This window comes from Cnephaeus nilssonii (genome assembly GCF_951640355.1).
Source record: "Cnephaeus nilssonii genome assembly, chromosome: 4".
Classification (NCBI taxonomy): Eukaryota; Metazoa; Chordata; class Mammalia; order Chiroptera; family Vespertilionidae; genus Cnephaeus; species Cnephaeus nilssonii.
In genome coordinates this window covers 90,935,135-90,959,584 of record NC_137075.1, presented here as the reverse complement: position 1 = coordinate 90,959,584, position 24,450 = coordinate 90,935,135, and the positions used below count along the sequence as shown (strand labels likewise).

General features: G+C 38.7%; 1 protein-coding gene across 14 annotated transcripts in view; it reads right to left on the bottom strand.

Annotated features, from left to right (window-relative positions):
• NRXN3 (neurexin 3) overlaps positions 1-24,450 on the bottom strand; it is a gene marked incomplete at both ends in the record, with an annotated part of 1,469,510 nt that overhangs the window by 816,340 nt on the left and 628,720 nt on the right. For 9 of the 14 annotated variants that reach the window (XM_079767585.1, XM_079767580.1, XM_079767586.1 and 6 more), the window contains 4 exons: positions 10,398-10,571; positions 11,665-11,855; positions 12,589-12,970; positions 21,845-21,964. In XM_079767585.1, the coding sequence (XP_079623711.1) occupies positions 10,398-10,571; positions 11,665-11,855; positions 12,589-12,970; positions 21,845-21,964 (867 nt within the window). Of the gene's footprint in view, positions 1-5,976; positions 6,004-10,397; positions 10,572-11,664; positions 11,856-12,588; positions 12,971-21,844; positions 21,965-24,450 lie in introns of all 14 variants that reach the window. The other 5 variants (XM_079767570.1, XM_079767583.1, XM_079767581.1 and 2 more) reach the window with 1 other exon arrangement.

Genomic DNA, 24,450 nt, shown 5'->3' with positions numbered 1-24,450 from the left:
TTGTGAGAGATGCCATAGATTGTCTAAAGAGTTCTCATCTTCTACCTTCAACTTTATTTCTCACTCCTAATAAGTGCATACACATTTCCACTTCTACTTTTTAAAATGTACACTTTTTCCTAGAGAGAGAATGAGTGAGCAGCAATTGGGCGAGAAGAAGGGAAAAGAAAGAAGAAGGAAGATGAATACATATAGATATATGCATTTGTGTATCTGTGTGTATGTGTACCTGTGAAAGGCCCCTACCAGCTTCCTGAGCAATCGGTACTCTCTACTGTTAAAATATAAGAATTAAAAGTGTTGAAGCTTCAGGGAGGGTATATGTGACATTAGAAATCACCTACTTACTTAGCTACATGTCTTGGTCCCTTCAGCAATACTACTACTGTAGTTCTCAGAAGTATTTCTACATTTACAGTGGTGGATTCTCTTGGCTTTTCTGAAGAGAGTAATTTACAGATAATATAACATCCATTCCTTTTTAATTGACAAAAAACCAATTTACGTCCATTTAATTTTAAAATAAGAAAGCAATTATCCTTAAATGTGTCAAGTGTCTTTCTTCATATAGAGAGAGACAACTGAGAAGTGAATGTTCTATTTTCCATTTTAAAGAAGATTAGGCAAAGCTGAAGAACAGGGTCCTAAATGTTATACAATTTCATTGGCAGAAAAGCGAAGTGCAACTGTGTTCCCAAGATCTTCCCTTTCTATCCCAAAGGCAAGGATCTATGCCTGGCGAATGCTCCAATGGCATTGACACTGCTCTGGTCAAACATGCTCAGGTACTTACAGTTCCTCTTTTCAAAAGAGGGGTCAGAAAAGTCACTTGGTTAGGATGATGAGTGAAAAAGACTGACATGATCTAATACATGGGGCATTTCAATAAAACCCCTGTTCTCACGTCAGCCCTCTCATCAGACAATTAGGAATAAATAAGTCAAGATGTGCATGGAAACTGGTTGAAATCATGAGGCCCTTATGAGGTCTTTATCTCCAATGGCTTTTGATGGGTCCTGTGCTGGTGAATACCAAACAACCAGAACTCGCTCCCAGAAAAAAGAAATAATAACAAAGCCTGATCTGTAATATTTCTGTAACTTGATTTCTATAGCGTAAAATACTCCCACCATCGCCAATTTCAAGCGAATTCATGTTATTCGACCTCAACCAGCTTGCAAAATATCTGAAAATTCCTCTGCTGGTGCCAGCACTGCCTGTGATGGCCAATGAATTCCACAGTATAGTTATACTTTGTGAGTGAAGCTATTTACCCACACATGATGCCTCCATGGCCATGGAGGGGTAGGAGTTGATGTCTGCCTCTGACAGGGTATTTGTGAAGGTGAGAGAATGGCTGGCATCATAAGGCCATCTTGTTCAAACCAACCTATATTCAGAAGGTGCCTGGGTCTTTCATGAAAGTCAAATGATTAGATCATTCCTTCCTTTTAAAACCGTGAACAGGCCCTTAGAATTCAATGCTGCTTTAGAATATGTAAACTGAGGCCTACTTTTCTGTGTTTCCTTTTTTTCTCAACACTGACATAGCAGCGTGTTGAGGTAAAAAGGCATATATTTATGAAAGAGAGAAAATGGGTTTCAAATGCCAAGCTCAACAAAAAGACATTTAATTTAAAATATTTTGCTTTAATAAAATTGTGCAAATATCATCTAGAACTTGTAGTGAAATATCATTGATATGAAACTTCTACCATAAGATCAGCTTGGAAGACACTCTCAGGCACTTTCTGGTCATCTGTGCACTGTTTCTGATTTGGAAATAGGCAAATCCAGAGTCATCACATGGCACAGTTGGGAAAGGTCACAGGCTTTAAAATCCAGCTTTGGCACTTAGTAGCAATGTGACCTTGGGCTAGCTCCCTAAATCCTCAGAACCTGTTTCCTCATCTATTTAATAAAGATAGAAGTTATTACTACCTCACATGATGTGAGTATTGAATAAGATAATATATGAAATGCTTACAAAGTCATCCACAAAGTGGTGATAGTATCTACCATACAAGGTTATGGTCGTAATGGACATACAATTAGCCAAGCCTTTATTTAGCATGTGCCTACCCTAAATAGACCCTCAATTAAGGGTACTGTTGGGAGGGGAAATCAAGCTCTCTCCACCCATTTTAGTTCGATGTATAGGCAGTCCATAGTCTAGAAACAAGACAGATTAACGTAGTAGGTCATAATTACACAGTTCTCCTGTGAGAAACCTGTTATACAATGTTGAGGGATAAGAGACAGGAACCACGGAGGTCATTCCATTTAATTATCATTTCCCATAAAGCAAACCATTCCGAGGAACTAATTTCTATTAGGCCACATGCTACATTTTATTATTACATAAAATGCAATGGAGAATATGATGCAGCCCTTTGCTTTGGAGAAAATGAAGTGGGGAACTATAGACTTCACAATAAAGAAAGTTGGAAAATTAAAATTCTCTTTACCTACAGATGTGTTTGCCCAACTCTTATCTAAAATGACTTGAATGAATCTTCATGTTTTCAAGGCATCCAAACCCAATACATTTATTGACTTACTCAAGATACATAGCACTTAGAACCAGATCTAATCAATCCCTAACCCCAAACCTCACCACCTAGCTACCATCTGAGCAGAGGGGCAACATACATTTCCAGAAAATAAGCCATGCAACTCCAGAAATAAAACTTGCTAGGGGAATTATAATGGAAAGCAGGGAGAGGATATTCTGATCAATCACCTAACCCAATAAGAGCTATTCTTCTATTTCTTATAGTTTATGGGTCATCTACCTCAATAGGTCAAACAATACTTATTTTATAGTTGTGTACTTCCTTTCTCATATGGACAGACTTTTATTGAATCTTTTCCTCTCCAGGAATACCATCTTGCAAATAAATAGGAATTAGAAAATTACTTCTGAAAGGTCCATAGACATTGTCATTCTATTCAAGGGACTCTGAGATTCAAGGGACTACACTTCTCAGCAATGAAACACTTCCCACTTCCCTCAAGGGAGTACCTACTCCCTCTCCTATCCTGAAGGCAGATATTTCATTCCCTTGAAATCTTTTTTTCCTTGAAGCCTTTTTGTCATACCGTATAAATGTATCTTCTATGAAACAGAGTAACACTGTGGGGTGGGCAGAAAAAGAAACAGGAGAAAAAGCTCATTTTATTCCTCATTCTTCAGAGGTTTGACTTGAGAGGGAAACACGTTTACCTTCTTAGCCAGTTAAAGTCACAGGCATTAGGCTCATGCCTTTTCCCTCTGTCTTGAAATATGCTACTTCCCTCCTAACTCTGCTCTGTTTCTGGTCCCTGTCCTGCTCATCTATTCTGTCCCCTGCTGGGAGTGATCTTGATAAAGCAAAAATCAAATCCAAGTCTTTGTCCTCCTTACAGTGCCTTGTCAAATGCCCTACACAAAAGCCTGTCATCACCTGTCTTCCTCTTACCCCTCCAGTTTCATCTTTGATCACATTCTTATATGCACATTATTTTAGCCAAATTAAGCTTCTTGTAGATTTCCAACCAGCCAACCTCTTGAATGTGCTTCTACCTCCAATCCACCTAACACAGGCTGTCCTTCAGTCTCAGCTCAAACTATGCCTGGGAAAATCTCCAGATCACCCACCTTGACAACCAGCAGTGCACACAGTCCAACAGTACTCCTCGAGGCTCCACAGTGTACTCCACATCCATTCCGGCAGAGCAGATCACACTCTGCAGTGTCATTACTGGCTGATGGTCTACTGATTTATCTGAAGTCAGAGACTGTGTCCCATCTGTAAATCTAGTACCTAGCTAAGTACTCATGGGAGTAGCCCAGTCCCTGTTAAATTCAACAACAGAATCACTGCAGAAGTTAAAATAAACTGAATAACTTAAAAAAAACAACACCACCCCAAAAACACAATAACAAGAAGATACAAGCTGTTGACTTATCCAGAATAATGATTCCACTTTCTAGACTCCATCTTTCTATTTCCTTCTGAATACCATTTGCCTGTACATTTTAGTCTGTCTAATTTCTTTCTTCATCTGATGTTTTTTACGCACCCTTAACACTTAAGGGTAATTAATAATACCTGTGCCCACAGGTCACTGAATAAACCAGCATAAGTATCATTCCATACCCCAATGTCAGGAAAATAAAACAGTAAAGACATTTGTATCCTAAAGCTCTTTTGCCATAATATAAGGAAAGAGTACTAATAAGATGACCCAAAATAATTACAAAGAATAACAGCTCCTACCACAGACAGTCAAATCATTCCAAGAATGGAAGCGAGTTTGGGTCAATGGAGTAATAACATAAAAACCATCCAAATGACTAGACTGCTTCTACAAATGGGAAAGTGAAGATACTCCAAACTATTATGCCCCCAAATCTGTAACTGCACATTGTGCAGTAGGCATGTAAATCAAATACTTCTATGTATTGATTCCCACAAATGTTTTTTTTTTCTTTTGAATAGGAACTTTCAGATCATTTTTCTACATATGAAGTCCCTATATAAGAAGACCTGTGCTAGGTTCTGGGGACTTAAAATGCACATAATTTTTACAATGGAGAATTTTAAAGTCTACAAGGGGATACAGTTGTCTAGTTTTATTTCATAAATATGTTCATGAGAAGCTATGGCAACCTTAGATTGTCTCCTACTGTAAATCAAATCCTGCCCCCATCTCCCGCCCCTCCATTTCCACAGTGATATGTAGACCTACTTTAACCATTGAACAGAATGTCTAAACATAACACCCTTCAGTATAACTGAAAGGGCCCTACATACTTTAAAAATAAAAGCTATTCTATAGCTACATTGGACTTCAAAGTACTAATCCAGCACATTCTTTTCATCAATTTTATTACATATTGGCATAAATGTAATTCTGCTAACAGAGGATGAAGGAAAGAAAGTTACCATGATGACTAGAGAAAGGCCTTATAAGTTGATGTCCACTCAAGAAATAAACACTTGTACTGGTCACCTGAATGAATGATCTTTTGGGTAAAAGTAATTTTTTAAAGCTAGCTTTGTCTTCATAATTTCTAACAATATTTGCTGACTGCAAACTCTACAGAGACCATCTAAAGCTCAATCTCCTGTATGATTAGCAACCTGAAAATACCTCCAATGCCTGCTCCTGGCTTGCTATTCTGCATCAAAGCAGCCTGATGTGAGAGGACTGGTGGACCATTACTGACTTTGAAAGCTGCCCCTTTGAATGGTAGAAGGAGCATTTCTGCAGTCGATTCACTGAGATCTCCTATGAAAGCATTTCAAGGGTGTTCAGGATAAAACCCACAGATCCTCTTCTTCCCCAAGGATACGTTTTACTTTTGATTACAAAACAGGAAATTAAAGTGCTCAACCAAAATCCCTGATAGGAAATATCTATAGAATGCTTTAATGATATTAATATCTCCCAAAGGCCTAAAATTATTTCCTTAAAAATTAGTTCAGAGAAAATGACATTCTCTTCCATAAGGCCCAAGCATTCAAAAGTTCTGCTCTGATAAATGACCTCCCTGACCCAAAAAATAATATATTAAGAACAAGTGGCCTTTTTTCCCCCTTTTCCTTTTTATAAGTGCTGCCTTCTATCTATAGTGAACAAATAAGACAACCCCTCCATGGCAACTACTTGGAGAGGCGTTTCATCATTTCTAGAAATGGATTAATATGTTGGTGGGTAGTCACAATATGGGGTGCTGTCAAACCTCTTTGGTCCCCTGAAACAGAATCATATTCCCATCCCCTGGAGGTCTTGCCTTTGTTGCTATTTTTCATGCATTGATCTGGGTTTTCTGCCACTCTTTTGAAAGAACACAGAGTTCAGCCCCCTCCCACAACTGCTGCTGTCCGAGAGGTGTGACAGCTTGAAGGCCTCCCAGGAAAAGATACCAAAGGTTACACAGGGCATCTTTCAGTCCAAAGGGATAATGGGAACAAGAACCTTCTCTACCTTGTAGGTCAGCTTTGGTCAACGCAACTTTGTTAGCGAAAGAACAGGAAAGGTGAAAACAATAACCAGAGGTTAGTAAGAAATAGAGTAAACCAGGGTAACATTACAGAAATGAGAATACAATTGGCATAACCAACATCACTCAAACAGACAATTGAAATGCTCTACAGGTTCTCCAGAGACAGCACAGACAGGGGATGCACAGAACAGGGCGGAGCAGGCCTTGTCAGAGCCATGTTAGCAGAGCAGGAGCAGGGGGACACTGGACTAGACAAAGCACAAGCAGAGGTCACAAGAGCCTTCCCCCATCCAGACAGCCAACCCCCAGGCATATGGTCCAGAAAAATGATTCTTCATCGGTCAGGATAAACATCAAAGAATAAGGGTAGTACATGGTCAGACTGAAACACACATGTGCACAGAGCCCACAGAAATAATTCTGAAACATGTAGGACTAAAGCATGGAAGAGTTGCTGGAAGCACTCCACACAACCTACTGAAAATGCCACCAAGGAATGTAGCCCTAGAAATGGGCATTTGTATCAAGATGATTTGGGGCCACCAAAGAGCTCGATTTGTTTAATGTATAGCAATATAGCCAAATGCAAACTGCTGTAGACAAGAAGGCACAAAACCATGCCCTTTCACGTTATTCATGCTAGTCTCAAAATTAAGCATGGTGTTTCTCTCAGGGTTTTCCCATCTGTGATTGTGTAATTGCATTCTTAACTAGTATATGCCTCTGTAGCAAAGCTGGCCTCAGAGGGAAAGAGAGATTTACCAGCTGAGTATTGAATGAGACATTATTATCTAGTTCCTCATTTTGAATAAGACATTATAAAACTCCTAGACCAAAATGCAAGTCACTGTTAGATGTTGGCTAAGAGATGTCCAGAAATTGCACTTAATCTAAATTATACACCTACATATATTAGAGACTTAAATTCGAAACCTAATTCCAGATGTTGTTTTTTTTAGTATAAACAATTGAGTGCCAGTGAGCAGTGAATTGACGTGTTTTAAAAATAATTTTGAACTCTTTTGAGTTCGAAAAAATAATACATTTACCAATTAAACATCTTGAAGTGCCACTATCAATGACTTTGACAAGAACATATGATATATCCTGGGCTGCGTACCCCAGATATGTAAAAATAAAACGTATTTCCCCGTGTTGAAGAGATTCAGGTCTTTAATTTTAGGGATGACTCCTCATTCCCTATCTGTTTCCTATTCTATACATAAAAATAAGTCAGTTGTCTCCCATACTGTCCAATACTCAAAGGCTTTCTTGAGGGCCCCATACTCTATACAGAGATTCAGAATGACAATAACACTCCTTTTTAGTCTCTCCAAGGTTCTGTGCCCTTGATTCCCCTCCCCATCATCTTCTACAGCACCCTAAAGAGCTCCTGGGATCTCTTAGATAGGTTTATTCACAATGGTGCAAATTTCCAATGACAGCAATTTATGCCTTAACCCACTTTTTGGCCATTTTTCCCAGCCCTTAGGCTAATTATTCAAGTCATCTGTGTACAATAAACAAGGACCTTCTTCCCTCAGCTCTCATCCTCCACTTCATCCCACCCAGCAAGGCAGTCATAATGTGCCATGGGTAACCATCGCAATTATCTCCATGACAATAGAGTGCAGTGCTATTAGGCCCAAGGGACTTGCCACAGATTCAGATGGTAAAGCCATCAAGTCACAATATTCAGCTCTGAACAATCACCCATACTCAGAGGAAGGTCAGAACTCACCATAATTCATGGGATGAGTCACATCAAACTGCACATAGAGCTGTAGGTAAGGATAGGGACATTTTCTCCAATCTAATGGGCAAGTTCCTTTCATTAATGCTCATATTGCTTTCCTTAAAACTTTCTTAACTGGGACCTTTCCTCCCTTTATGCTATGCGTTTCAATTCCCTTTTATAAAAGTTCATTTAGACTTCCTTTTAATCTAGTACTACAGCTTTACATCCTCACACTTTGATTTTTATATTTAATAGAAATGTGCTTCCAATACAGTGGCCACAGACACATGACTACTGAGCATTTCAAGGGCGTGTGGTCTGAATTGAGGGGTGTTACTAGTATAAAACCCACACTCAATTTTCAAGGCTTATTATGAAAAAATAGCAAAATGCTTTCATAATTTTGTATTGACTATAAGCTAAAATGATAATATTTTGGATATGTTGAGTTATGTTAATTAAAATATAAAATTAAAATGAATTTTACCTGTTGCTTTCTCCCTTTTAAAAATGTAGCTACAAGAAAATTTAAAATTACATATGTGACTAATTATATTTATATGAGGCATATTGCTGTAGAGTTAAAATGGGTGATTCCTGTTAACTTTCAAAAAGTAGGAACTGATAGCATGGTAAAAATATTTAACATTTTAAGCATGCCTTATGCCTTTCAATATGTGCTTTTATTATATGATTTAACTTGATATGATTAATTATTCCAGGATCATTGGAATGACTGCCATTCCACAATATTCTAACTTAATACACCCAATTTAATTTCCAAATGCTGCATCTATCTCAGGATTGCCTTTTAACACCCGAAAACACTAAAAGCAGACAATAAGACAAAAATTCTTGAGTTAACTGAAATTGTGCATTCCCAGGCGAAGAAAGCCAAGTGTCTACTTTAGGTCCATGGTGATTCCCAACTTTCTGTCCCTCATGTACGCATATACCATATTTGGCCCACAGAACTTGAGATATTCCTAGCTAAGGGAACTACAGTGGGTTACAGGAATGATATTCCTAGCTAAGAGAACTACAGTGGGTTACAGGAACAATCAGTTTTATTATCAATGCCTCATGGGCAACTGACTCTCAGGGAAGGAGAAACAACTTCCACACTACAAATCAGCCTGGGGAGCTGATGGGAAGCTTTTATAAAAATGTGCTTTAAGGTGGCAAGCAAACCCAGCTGAAAGCTGGTTAAGAATAGAGCGATAAATGAAGTTGAACACAGGAGATGAAGGAGCAGGTTTGATGTAGTAAATCAGCGATTTTCAACCAGTGTGCCACAAAATTTTTTAAAATGTGCAACTTAGTCAAGGATACTGGCCGCTTTTCCCTTAGATTGTCAAATCAGAAAAATTACAACAGCCAACACAACAATAGCCATCTGGTATGAATGAATCAAATTTATACCTATTCTTTTTGTCACGTAGGCAAAAAAATTATAAAACATGTTTTGGAATGCCACAGAATTTTAGTAATTAGTTTATGTGTGCTGTGTGATGAAAAAGGTTGAAAATCGCTATGGTAAATTAATGAGGAATACAAGAAAACACAATATATTGCACAAAGGACCATGAAGCTCAACCAGACAAAAGAACACATAGATCCTTGTGACAGGTCAGACATCCTCTTTGCCTGTCCAGTTAGGTAAGAGTCACCTTTTCAGTCTACCCAGAGCTTCTAGAAGCTAAAAATATTCACTGCTGCCCTCTGCTGGCTAGAACTAGATTGTTTTTACATATAGCAAAGAACTGTTGGACTCATAAAGACCTGTACAGTTGAGTATATGAAGAGACAGTGGATCACCTACAAAAACAGGCTGAGCATGGTTTGTTGTGCTGCACTGGTGAGCATGCAATATTATTATATGTCTCACATGAAATAATACTTGTAAATAATAACCCTACCATTTACTGAGTACTCACGAGGTATATACCAGTCATTTTATATATATCTGATTTATGGATGTTAGCTTCCAAGGTGAGATTATTGCCTCATTTTACAGGTGAGGAAGATGTAGATCAGAAAGGTTATGTAACTTGTTAAAGGTCACACAGCTAAGAAGAACTACTATCTGGACCTCAATCTAAATCCTTTCAATATCAAAGCTGTTCCACCACACCACACCAAGGCTTTGCTTAACAAAGCCTGACATCTAGTAAGTACTCAATAAATGTTAGTTTCCTTCCATCATTATGGCATTCTGACATCATTTTCCTATCTCCTGCTAATGTAGTCACCATTAGCAACATAGGAAGCATTTTATTAATGGTGACATCCATAGGATGTAAAAAGTCTGTAGTTTTTACCTTCCCATGTAGTAAAGTATAAATAAAAGTCCCTGATGCCCTTTCAGCCATGCTGGAAGCAAAGGCACGAGTCAGGAGAAGCCTGATGTCAATGCCAGAAAAGGTCCTCAATCAGCAGGTATGTGACACTGGAAAGACATCGGCCAACATACATTCCTGAAGCAGGTGGCACATGTCTTCACATACTAAGCAATGACAGAGGACACTGATGGTGATGCAATGTTGGACAGTGGATGGGGATTAAGAGAGGACTGGCCAACTGAGGAAGGAGGTACTGGCCAAGGCAGCAAAGAGGCTCGGTGCTTGCAACAAGGCTACTGCTTAACAAGAAAGAAGGCTGTACCTTCACAGCCACGCTCGATCTGTCCGCTGCGATGGAGGGCATCATTGATGAGGTCTGGCAGACGCCCATTCAGGTCCACTGATGCCAGACAGCCCTGAAAGCCATCCCGGGAGGCCACAAGCTTTGGGAGGTTGCTATACATGCCTTGGGCCAGACCCGCCATGTATAGGTCACCTGAAAAGGAAAGCAGGTAGTAAAAGCAAATGAGTCAAGGATTGGAAACCTGGTCAACTAAAGCCAATGTACTATAGGCCATTTATTTAGATAATGGTAATAGAGCTGGGGGAGAAAAACAGCATAATAAAAATAATTACCAGAGTTTCTACATTGTACAAAGAGAAAACTAACATTTCGTATATGTCATTAATTTTTTAGACATCATCTCACATTAATCACCACATACAGTCTAGGAGGTAGGTACTGTTACTATCCTATATAATAAAAGCCTAGCAACCAAAACAGTGGAACGACCAGAACAACCAGAGACCAGAACAACCATGGCCCCTTACCTTGGCCAGCTGCCCCCTAGCGAGTGGTTAGGGGTGATCAGGCAGGCAGAGTGGTTAGGGGCAATCAGGCAGGCAGGCGAGCAGTTAGGGGCCAGTAGTCCCAGATTGCGAGAGGGATGTCTGACTGCCAGTTTAGGCTTGATCCGCCCAAGGGGTCCCAGATTTCGAAAGGGTACAGGCCAGACTGAGGGACCCCTCAACCCCGTGCACGAATTTTGTGCACTGGGCCTCTAATTTTTATAATAAAGCTTAACATTTCAACAAAACCATTTATTGAATGCTTTTCACATCCCTATTACCAATGTGATGATGAGGGTTTTACAGACATTATTCCATCAAACTTCTTAACAGCCCAAAAATGTAGCAACAATTACTATCCTCATCTTAAAAAACAAACAAACAAAAAACGTATATAGAAGCTGTGTAAAAAAATTTACCAAAGTCCTCCCAGACAAAATCATTCAAGTGAAGTTCCAAAACCTGGATTTCCTCATCTGTATTAGGGTCTCTTCTCATTTTGCCATTTATCTCCTCATCACTTAGCCTGAAAGGTGCCCTGAGAAAATGAGCCATTCCTTGAGGAGTGGTCTAAGTAAACACTGAATATATTACCTTATACTATAATTCAATGTCATTAAAAAAGAATGTGCATAATGAATAAAAATACAGAGTGCTCGTAAACTGTAGTTTGCCTCTGGAAACAGCCTTTCAATGGTAAGAAATGTTCTAACAAGGATAAATTTCTCTATAACATTTACCTTTCAAATCCAGATTTTTGGCACCATTGATAACCTGAGTGACCACTTTCGTGTCCACTTTCAGGCTGTGAGTGTTACTGTTGTCCCGGGTGATCACGACGTTGTGCCACTGGTTGTCATTCAGGGGGCGGTCACTGTTGCCCTTGATCACATTGGGGCCATTCCCCAGGTCAAACACGTAGTGGATGTACCTAGGAGGGAAACAACCCCCCAATGACTTGAGATTTCCTGAAGTCACTTAATGGCAATGTGTGCATAGTGACATCTGAGCCTTAGAATCACCCACGTTATACTGGCATCACACAGGAATAATTAAAGCTTCTTGTATCCTAATAATTTAGGAGTCAGGTCCTATTCTATCAGACTTTACTATTGTTTGATACTCACAGAATCTACTTCTTTAAAACTACATGGAAAAATCAGAGCCAGGAAGTAGTGCACGTGGTATACTCCAAAATACTAGGGAGCGACATTTAAATTCACAGTCAATCATGGGTCTGTTTTGGGGTTTTTGTTCTGGCTTTGCTTTTGTTTTGACTATTTTCCATCACATGGTAGTAAAATGTCTTAAAGATAGAAAAGATTTCTTAAAATTTACATTTATGTTCTCATGATAGTACTGAAAATATACTAGTATATATTTTATTTCTTCCTATAAATGTACCCCCTATTCTTCTTTTGCAAATATGAGGTTTTTTCCATAGGTTTAAAGGCTACATTTCATAGTAAAAAAAGTCTGATAGTATTGAGTTAGTAGAAGACTTTAAATAAACTTATTCTCTTCCTTCTAGCCCTAATCATCACATAAATATATTAATCAATGAGGATGAGAGCATGTATCAGGACACTTTTTCTCATGTCCCTACTTTATGTAAGTCTTGTGTTGAGGTATTTAGTATAAGCTATATGATCCCTTCTACTTACCCCTTGACCAGCTCAACAGCAATGAAGTCATTGCCATCCCCACTATTGAAGAGAATGAAGCCATCGGCTGAGGTGGTCTTGAACTGGAAGAAGAGGTGCATGGAAGTGTAGGCCTGCAGGGTGGCCAGGCTCAGGTAGCTGCTCTTGGTCTTGAAGGTGACAGGGTCAGCGATAATGTTCCTCAGTCCAAAACGAGCCTTCAGTTCACAGTAGTCAATGTCGCCATTTTTGCACAAATCAATGTAGAGCAGGCCATTAAACATGAGGCTCTGCAAGTGGCCAATGAAACTGGAGGGGACAACGGAGATGTAACGTTTCTCGGTCATGATACCAGTTTCAATATTGTGGAATTCCAAGCGGGTGTGATCTCCCAGCATTGTACCTGTGAAAATCATAAATGAGATACCAACAAGAAAAGCTATCATGTATTGTCATAGCACCTTTAATATATCTTTTAGGTCTAACGCCCCTCCCCCCCAACACACACACACACACACACACACACACACACACACACACAATATTGTTTTTTTAAGTCAGTTCCAGAAAACAAAATACTCAATACACTATATACTTGACGTGGCCTCAGTGGGGGAGCTGGTTACTCCAGCCCAAGTTACATACCCTGCATCCCATGTTGTCATCCAGCTGCTCAGATGCCCCATCATATATGAAAAAAATACAAGACCATGGGTAACTCAAGTTAAAGGATAAAACTATTAGTTTTCTTCATTCAGGAAAAAAAATGGGTCCTGGTATATACTATAAGAAGAAAACTCTTTTTTTCTCCTAATCCTTATAAAGACACAACAAACAAACCTTAGTTATTCACTGCCAAATAATTCACCACCTAATGATTCAGTAGCTAGTACAGACATGCACCACATAATGGCATTTTGGTTAACAACAGACTGCATATACAACAATGATCCCATAAAATTATAATGGAGCTGAAAACTATTGTCTAGTTATATTGTAGCCATGGTAACATCATAGCATAATGCTCACATGACTGTGGCGATGCTGGTATAAACAAGTGATGCTAGTATAAACAAACTTACTACTCTGCCAGTCATATAAAGGTATAGCACATACAATGATGTACAGGACATACTTAATAATGATAATAAACAACTATGTTATCAGGTAATGTATTTACCATACTATACTCTTTATCACCATTCTAGCATGTACTCTTTCTACTTATAAAAAAGTTTGCTATAAAAAAGTATGTGGTGTTACACTGGCAGCTGCCTCATTCATCTTGTGTTTATACATATTTTGATTGCATCATTTTCTCTTGTGCTTGATTTAATCTCATGTTGGTTTGTACAGTAACATACTGTACAGGCATGTAGCCTAGAAACAATAGGCTGTACCATATAACCTATGTGCCTATATCAGGACACTTCTTCTCATGTCCCTACTTTATGTACTAGTAAGGCTTGAGTATAGTAAGTCATACCGTCTAGGTTTACATAAGTATACTCCATGACGTTCACACAACAAGATAATCTAAGGCCACTTCCTTAGACCAGATACTTGTCATTAAGTAGTGCATAGCTGTAATTCTGGAAAAGTTTCTATTGTGGAACATCTGTTAATTTCATTTTCCCAGCAATTGTTGCTTTTTTCTGATAACAAAACCCGATTTTCTTTTGAAAGCTACCTTCCCCACTTTACTTTTAAACCATCTGGGCTGGATGAAGCTGACCCCATTCTGAAATAATCAAGCTACTTAGACTGAACCACTCAATGTATTTTATCCCCCCAGCCTTAGAGTAAAACATAAGGACTAAGAACTCTAGCATTCATCTCAATCACCTGGAAGGGTTGCTAAAACACAGTTCATTGGGCCCTACCCTCAGAGTTTATTATTCAAGAGTCTGAGGTGAGGCCTGAGAATTTGCATTGCTAACAAGTTCTGAATTGAAGCATATAAGGCTGATCTAGAAACCACCCTCAGAACCACTGCAATAGCAAAAACCCAAGCTGGTCCAGTTGTGATCAGCTCCAGGGATTTTGCGAGAACATTTACAAAACAGTTGCCTTTGCAAGAAAGGCTGTTGAAGGGGTCAGAAGGAGCCTAGATTACCAGCAGCCATGTGATTATGGGAGAGACTGGGCCTGCCTAAGGAGCTGGGACATAGAAAACAACCATGAAATGGAGAAAAACAATTGTTCTAGGATGATGTCATTTGAAGATCTGAATCCAGCCAGCCAACTCAGACTTTAATTCCATTGTGTGCTTAAAGCCTTTGAGTTGAGCTTCTAATATTTGCAACGGAAAGATCTCCAGCTAATAAAAACCATTAGACCTTTTTCCTCACCTAGTTTACCCATAGCAGAAAATCAGATAAGATCGAGATTGAAGAAGGGCTTTGATACGAAATAGAAGGGAAACTAACAGTGGAATTTGAACACTTAGTCCAGGGACAGAGACTAATTTAGGGTTCAGTGAGTGACTGAAGCAGGGATAATAAGAAGGTACACAGAAAAAAGATACACAGAGACTGGAAATTTTAACAACAAAGTTAAGGAAAACATCATTAGTATGGCTAGAGTACAAGGTGACTCCCTGGACATTCACACAAAGATAAGTCATTAAAATTTAGCAAGTTATTTCTTAATGCCTCAATGTTTAAGAGGAGGGAAGAAGAATTCCCTCTGCCTGCCCTCTCCTGTTATCTTTTACATTAAAGAGACTTGCTAGCAAGACACTCCTAGCATCTCTTTATCCCCTCCCTCTTTTATAACTTTCCAGGGGAAAAAAAAGGAGTGACATAATCTAAAAGATTAAAGATAATCTGCAAAGCAAAACTATGTGCAGAGCTCAGACCCTGGCATTTCCTGTTTCCCTTTAGGGGAGCAAGCTGCCTTCAGAAAGCACCCAATCTACCCCATTCACCCACAGCATGGGTGTTGGAGGAGCAAGCCTTGCTTCAGTGGAGGCTGCCTGCCCCAGTCCTGAATTAGTGTTCAAGTGAGCAATTCCATCCAATTCTCAGTTCCGTAGATATAAACCACATCTTTCAATATCAGTGTTATCATTAATAAAAATTGTATTTCATTTCAACCTGCCGTGCATTTTTCTCCTCTATTGGCGTAGAACTCAGGTGGCAAAAAAAAGAGAGGGTCATACATATTTTTTTGAGTCCCTTAAACTTCAATATCTGGGAAATCCGAGTAGATTGCACCCTCAGATGCTCAATATTAATTTTATCTCTATGGGAGCATACTTGAGGCCTAATTCAAAAAAATTGCTCATACACACAAAAATCAGATTTGCATTTATGAGCGTCTATGTGGTATTTTGACAACTAGTTACAAATCATTCTCAATATAAGCACAAACAAAATAATGATGTTGGTTAACTAAATATAAAATGTAATAGAACAAAAATCAAAATGCAACATAAATCTGCTAACAATTGAATAACTAGGAAAAAGAATTACTGCATAAAATAACTTAGTATTGAAAACTGGACTGGTCATGAAAATGCAAAGTAGCCTAACCTAAATTCATGTGCTCTGAAACAATGAAGTAATGGAAATAAATACCCAAGGTCAATTGGGCTATAGCTGCTTATATCAGAGCTGGAGAATGATGGGGAGGCGAAAATCATAGCCAGTTTCCATGGGGACACAGGAACACCGAACCATGATGACGCTGGTGGTCATGCTAATTTTTACTTTACAAAAAAAAAAACACAAACAACATGAACAAACAAAACAGCAATGAGAACCAAAAAGTAATAATGGGGTGCCCACTGGTAAAGATTGGGGTTCCAAAAGGAATCTAAAGAGTCCATTTTAAAGTCAATTGGGAGCTTTTAAAGAAATTATGGATTAGCTGACCTCCAAAATTGAGGGGTTAGGAAATTCTGCTCACTAGAATATGAATTTCACAAAGCCAGAAAATTATGTAAGGTAAGAAAATCAGGTAAAAACTTACATGAAGATCATATAAGATTGAGATTGAAGAAGGGCTTGGATAAGTAATAGAAGGGAAACTAGCAATGGAATTGGAACACTTAGTCCAGGGACAGAGACTAATTTAGGGTTCAGGATGTCTACGAGCAGCTTCCACAAAAAAATTGGTGAGAGGTGCGGAGGAGGTGATGTGGGGCCAAATTAGAAAAGAAATTCACTTCTCCATACACTAAAAGAAACTCACTTTTGTATGGGTGCAGGTTCCCAAAAAGTATACTATTTTACCCAGAGAAAGCATTGAAGGCATTGCTTAAAGTTTCAAATGTGTATAAATTTAAACATCAAATTTTTAAAAATCTGTGTATTACCTAACCAGTATTAACCTTTTGCACTCGGATGTCGAGTGTGACAGTTATTGAATGTATCAATAATTTGAAATATAAAAAAATCCAAATAAGTTTGTATGAAAAGAAACTCCAGTTTTTTATTCTACTGCCACACTTTGTAAAATCTGGGGTATTTAAAAAGTTAAATCTGAGTAGAATAAAGGAAACGAGAAAAAAGCAAGTGAGTGCAAAGGGTTAATAACCAGGATCCTTTTCATTCATCTTCTCTGAAGGCCATCTGTAGACTAAAACTCCTTTCCAATTAAATGTGGAATGAATGCACACTCCACAGCAGCTGCTTCCAAATTTTAGAGGAAAGAGGAGTAACTGGGGAGAAAGATATCAAGGGAAAACTAAGACTAGTGGATATCCCTTAGCCAGGCACTGTGCTAGGCACTTCATAACCACCATCCATGTCATGATCTCAATAAAACTGTAGGAAGGTATCATTATCTAGGTTTAGATGTGTGCACCCTTAGCTTAGAGAGGTCAAGCAATGCAACCAAAGTTTATACAGGCGGTAAATAGTAGATCCTCAAATTGAACTTAGATGTATTTAATTCCAAAGTCCACATCTTAACTTGCATACTATACTCTCTTTAGAGAAAAGGTTTGACTGGTTCCTTACATTATTACCCAATAAAAGTCTATAGATGGAACTTAACTGGTGAGAACTGCTGTGATGAGTTCACACTTCTTCCCAGAGACCGAGTATCCTAATGCCATAGGCAATATATGCAGCACCTTCCCTAGCCCAGCTATGTTGCCTCAACCCCTATGCACACCTTCACCTTCACATTTCACTGAAGGCCAACAAGAGTTTACGGACCAGCTCTCTGGAGGATGCAGTTTGTGGAGAACATAAACCATGGAAAAATTGGCTACGTTCAAGCTGTAACTGCCCATGAGACATTCACATATAGTGGATGAGTTATGTAGGCTCTGAGGCTAGACTGCCTGGGTTACCTAACTTTTCCATGCCTCAGTTTCCCATCTGTGAAATAGGTATGAAACTATTAGGATTAAATGTATCAATGACATAGACAGTACTTAGAACAGTGCCTAGTGTTCAAACTGTAAGCTGTTACTAAATCTTCAGCATTTATTTTCCCCTTTTGTCTGAAATATGTTAGTTTTCTGATTATGTCACTTGTTGTTTTCTCTCTCTTCTGAGAACACAAGATCTTTAAGTAGGAACCACTTCTTGCATCTTCTAGATATCCTATAGCAGAGGGCCTGAGGGCAGCAAGTATCCCTGGCACCTGGGAAGGAGGCTATATTAGAGATATCTACTGTGGAGTCAGAGTCTGGATCATCACCATTTCTGCATATGGGGGACCTGGCCAACATCAACAGCTTGGCAAAAAAATCATAGAAATGGCTTAGCAGAGGCAACTTGACCTCCCAGTGGCTCCCAGACACAGAGAGAAAAGTGAAGAAAAGAGAGGCTTCCAAAGGCTCAGAAAAGGATACACAATGTACCCACAATCCTCCAGCTCCACTGCTCCCATACCCTCTTCTCCACAGTACATTGTGGAGAAACATTTCCCACATACATATGCTGTAAAATGCTTTAATAAAAAAAAGTTCTGGAAACAAATAAATTTGGCAAACACTGCATACTTAATTATTGATGATTAGCAATGTGAATTAGCATATTAAAGGCTCCTAGTAAGTCAAATAATAAAGAAATCCACTTTGTGTTGTTAAACCTAACATTTTCTAAATCTTTCTCTGATATTTTGTTAATGTGAGGAAGAATTTTCTCATGGAAATCTTGGGCCAATGGCTTTTCACAGCGAGGTTCTCTACATGCAATATGGGGAGAGAGAGGGAGAGGGAGAAAGCAGCATGGACCAGAGTGGACAAAGAGGGTGACTTTTTGCACCAGCAGGAAGTTCTTGGTGGTGTGGTCAATTCGTGCAGCATTAGCCCCAATTCTGAGGAGCATAGCCCAAGGGAGGTAGTCTTTTAATTTATTCTTGATAATAGAAATCCAGGTTAATCAATCAATCAATCAATCAATCAATCCTTATTAACTGTCAACTGAACTTAATACATTTCTAGGAAGATATTATATTATAATAAATGAAAACCACCAGGCTGAGGAATATTTATTTCCTTGCTTTTGATTTCTTATGAGTCTGACCTATTCTTTGCATCATTTCTACAAACTAGCTGAAAATTTGACACCCTGGGGGACCTTAAACAGCATGAAAGGGATTACTAAATAAGCCAATAATACACTACTTAATAACATGAGGACTGAGTGGTATTTTAATTTCACTGCCTGATTTTATGACTTCTGTGAGCTAAAATTAAAATTCCCTAACCCCTTATCACTGTGAAAAGCAATCCAAGGCTGTAGTTCATACACAATATGGCTCTTTTCTTCTCCCAGATTTCTTTATCCTTATGGCTGCTTTTTTTCCATCAGCGGCAAAGTAGGGGGTAAGGCAGAAAATGAAAGAGTTTAATTAATTTCAAATATCAAATTACTGGATGGCTTGGGAGTGCCATGGTTTAGTCCTGTTTTTAAATTATTAGTGGAAAGTGGAAACACACTTTATAATTACCTTTATTCTAAAGTTTCTGTAAAGGAATAATGACTGAGGGAGGCAATACCCATTATGTGCCCTCAGTTCTGGGGCTCCTTATGACTATTGCTTTCAGGGCATTTCTTATGGAAATAAGAGACTGTTTGGAGAGATTGGTGTGAGGTCGCCATCTAGTGGCTTGTATTCAAAACACACTGCGAACAGCATTGCTTTTGGCTTTACTGGGCTAAACCCAGAGGAGTTAGCCAGGCATGTGTCACTGAACTGCCTTTGCAGGCTCCTGTAGGCACTAATACCTCATGGAGAGTTCTTGAATAATTAATTAAGGTTGGTTGTGGGTTCTAAACCTTTAATCATTTTTACATCTCTTTGCCGACATTCATTACACAAGGCTAAGTTACCCTGCCGGCCTACAGAACTATAAGTGGGAGGCTTGGAATAGCGCTATGGCTCTGTCTTCATTTTGGGAGAAGCAGTGAATCTCAAAGTCTACCTGCTGAATTGTATTCCCCACCTCACCCTAATCCCTACTTTATATGGCAAATCACTTTCTTATGGTGGATTATGATGCCCAGCAAGCAGCTTGATTTGGTGGAATCACACAGACATTAATTTTGAGCTTATGTACATAGCTCCCTTGAAGTTTCAGGTTCCCCTTATGTAAAATGACAATAAGAACACTAACCTTTCAAGGTAATTTACAGAACAGAAGATTAAAGGAGCTGATATGAGTAAGACAGCTAACTTAGTCCTTAATGATAACTGGGCACTGATATATGCCTCACGCTCTTCCTCCACTCATAGACTCTCCTTCTCTCCACACACACACACACACACACACACACACACACACACACACACATACACACACACACACACCTGCACACATGCACACTACTATGATTACTGATTCCAGAAGTGAAAAGGGCTCAGGCTTGTGAATATAAAATTAAATTATAGGATCAATATTGCAGAAACTTTATACTAAGAAAGAACCTAAGCAATAATGGAATTTCCAGTTTAAAAATGAAGAAATGAGTAAAAAGAAGTTTAGTGTACTTATCCCAAAGGCATAAAGCACTTTAGTGACAATAACTATATTAAATCCCAGGGCTCCTGATCCCAATCTGATGGTCCTAATCACAGAAATGACTTAGGCCATGGACTTCATTTAACAAAGTCCATGACTTTTCCAGCATCCTACAGAGAATTAACATCAAAATCCAGTTCCTGATGCCAACAGTGTTCCATGTAATACCCTTGATGCCCCAAGTTTTCTTTTCCCATATGGACAAGAATCCTAGATAACAGGTGTGCACTGCTGTGGAACAGGAGAGGGTGTAGATTTATGGGATGCAACATGTAAGATGCACTTGAAAGTGACCTCTCTTGCACCCTAGACCTCATTAATTACATTCACCCATCAAATTCTACCTGAAGAACTGTCTTCATAAACCACTCCTGCAATCTCTAGCCCCAACTAGAGATAATCTTCTCTTCTGATGGACAGTTATAATCTAACCCACATGAATTAGGAGTTCATTATATTGCTTGCCTTCTTTTCAAATACCTGAGTCATATCTAATTTATTGTACTGATTCATTGAGGATTTGGATAATCTCATCTTCCCTTTTATACTCTACAATCCTCAGCATGCTACTGACACATAATAAGCTCTCAAGAAACATATACTGCTTGTGTGAGGCTCTGAAGGTCCCTCACCTAGGTGTGGACTCATTCACTATTTCATAATGAATGAATTTTATATTCACTGCCCTCCTAGAATGTAAATTCCCCAAGGCCAAGGATTTGCCTACGTGTTCATCACCATATCCTCAGTTCCTTCCTAAGTAGCACTTGGTACAGAATAGGTACTCAATTAATAAGGACTAAATAAATGACTGGTTATTCAGCACCTTCTAAGTACCATGCACTGATTGAGGTATTTACTTTTCCCTATTATTTTCAGAATTTATGATTTATCCATCTCCCTCTACCAGAGAGTGACTGATGCATGCATTGAGAGAAAAAACTGGTATTGGGGAAGTTGACTGATAACTGCTTTTTGAATAATTGGATAATAGAAGGATCTGAAGAACCCTACATCTATTCTCCAGACACATACTCGACTCCTAAGGAAAGAGACCCATCAATATATAAATACAGTACTTGGTCAGTTCTTTAATACAGATCAATGAAAAGGGATTTTGAAAATACAGAGGAGGATCTTCTTAGCCTTGCTTGAGCTTGTCAACAGATAACATGACATGTGACTTCTATTAAGCCAAATAACATGTTTGGAAAAAAGCCCTTGAAGCACTGAATGACCAAGAGGACTAGGAGAGCAAGGAGCAACACATCTCACTACAGCTGTACTCACCCTCAGCCACATCGTCGTCAACAGTTAACTTAAGGCTCTTTCCTCTCCGCACCACCCGAACGGTGTGCCACTCATTGTCGTTGAGCTTCTGCCCGGCATACAGGGTCTCAGGTCCTTTGCCTAAGGATAGTGGTAAGTGCCAAAATTAGAACCATCCTAAAAGTAGCGCTCATGGCATTAGAATTGCCAAAGCCACACTGGTGTCCATGACCTAGTAGCATTTAAGGAATCGTATCCCACCCCCACCCAAAGCCTATCCAGTGTCACTGATCCAACAAGACTCTTACTAGTAGTCTTCATGCAAAAGTCTCATTCAAACATAAAATAGAATGACAAAGGAGTGAAAGTAATAGGTGCCCTCCTTTATCTATTGATAACCGGGTTTTAAGTGCCAGTGACAGTAAGTGACCACCTACAGGAAACAGGAGTCAGCTATTAATTTTTTTCCCCAAATCTTAGATTTCAGATGAATTTCTTGAAGATACAGGAAATTCATCCCACATTTTAAAAAATCCTTTGGTCGTTTAGGCATAGTACACCAGTCTGGCTTTTGGAGAGTATCCACCCATTGGATGAGTGAAGAGCTCTGTAATATATGCTCCTAACATGACATTTCCCATCAGTGCCCATATAAACCACAATAGTAATCACCACAGTAATAATAAATATCAAGGTATAAAACCCATTATAAATAATGCTCCTGAAGGGAATTGGAAGGCCCCCTGAATTATCTCATTGTTCATCATTCTCCAAAATGATCCAAATCCTAAAAAATGAAATAATGTAAAATTCCAAAATTGAATCTGTTTAAGACAAAAGAATGTTTGGTGCCACCAAATAAAGGAATAAACTATGTTGTCTCAAAAGATTGATGCCCAAGATGCTTGAGATAATGGTCAAGTACACCCTATAAAGAATTGGGTGGAAAAAGAAATTATGGTATTTAAGGACAAAAACTAGCAAGATAGATTCTGAGGCTTTAAGACAATTCGGCTAGCAATGGGGGAAAGAATGTAGGTTTCACTCACCAATGAATTGAGATGTAAATTTAAAAGACAAGAAAGACTTCATAGAACCAAAGAACTTAGAGCAAGCTTGTTTCCTCTCTGTGAATAGCTGAGCCCACACAGAAAGATGATGCTTAAACCTTCAAGATATAGAAAGCCATATCTCTGGACATAAGTTGAGAAAAAAAAGATGAAATACATAATTGGCCAATACACCCCTATGCCTATTATGCATTGGAAGTATTTCAGAAGACCATACACTTGGCTCTAAGGGACAGGAGCACAGGGCCAGGTACAAAGTAGGTGTTTAATCCATTATGGCTAATAGGTCTTTATTTCTTTGGAAAACATTAAATAAAGTCAATACATTTTATCTAAGTCATTTTGAAAGTTTCATTATACGCAGTGGGCAAACGTAGATTTACAGTTGTGTGCAAGCAAATCACAGAGTTTATCCTTGCATTGTTATTTATTCTTATATTATCTATTCATACAACTGTAAACCTACTTTTGCCCACCCCATATAGCTTTTACTAGCTACTCTGACTGCTTCTCTAGTCCCCAGACTGAAGATACTATGTACTATGTAGGGAAGAAAATAAAAGAGAGTGTATTTGGGCAGAGATATTTTAAACGAGGTAATTTTAAATTGTACCCTTCAATTTTGAGTAATTGGTATTCCTATTAAATGTGGGTTACATGAGATTTAATAGCAGTTAAAGTTTGGGGGAATTTTCTCCTTGAAAAATAAACAGACATTCAAAGTGGAAAGATGTCTTTGTATTGCAATGTATTCAGCAGGTGATTTGTACTTACAATCTTCCAGAATGCAGCTACACCCGAAGTGCAAGCCAAATTCACAAGAATCCTGAGAATTCAACAAAGAAACTTGGAGTGAACCAAGTGTACCCCGAGTTGGGTAATGGTTCCTTGAGATCAATGAATGGCAGAAAAAAATAATTCTATAATAAACCACTTGACATCCAATCTTAGCTTCTCTTTGTGAGGATGGCTGTCTTTAATATTATCTAAAATCTATGCATTAGGATAGGATTTTCCCTACATTTCAACTCACTAGATAGCACTGTTCATCATCTCATTAAATTCAGGTCTAAGATGGATGTAGCTGTCACCTTTACAACAGCAAGCTGTGTGGACACAGGGAGAAAATGGACCACATCATGTGGGTACTTTGAAGCAAGAACAGATGTTCTCCAAAGAAATAAATCTGTTTTTTTAATGTTTTTATCCTATTTATTTCACATGCAAATGTTTCAATAGGAAAGAAAAAAGTAAAGGAAGATGTGGGAGATAGTCGCTATGGAGGCAGAACTGTTACAAATGCAGGTCCTCCATAGATGGCCATCTGTTCCGTAGGCGATTTTTGCAAATCACTTAATGTTTATGATTGGGGACAAGATGAGAGGAAGCAATACTAACACATGCAGTCAGTTTAGGACATTGCCACATTAGTGTCATATTAGCCACTGAGATGTAAAACCAGCCTCACTCAGTCCAGTGCATTTTAAATGCTGCTGACATTTTGCTGGGACTTCCACTCTTCTTGGTGTCCTTGAAACAGCTATTAAGGTCAGATTC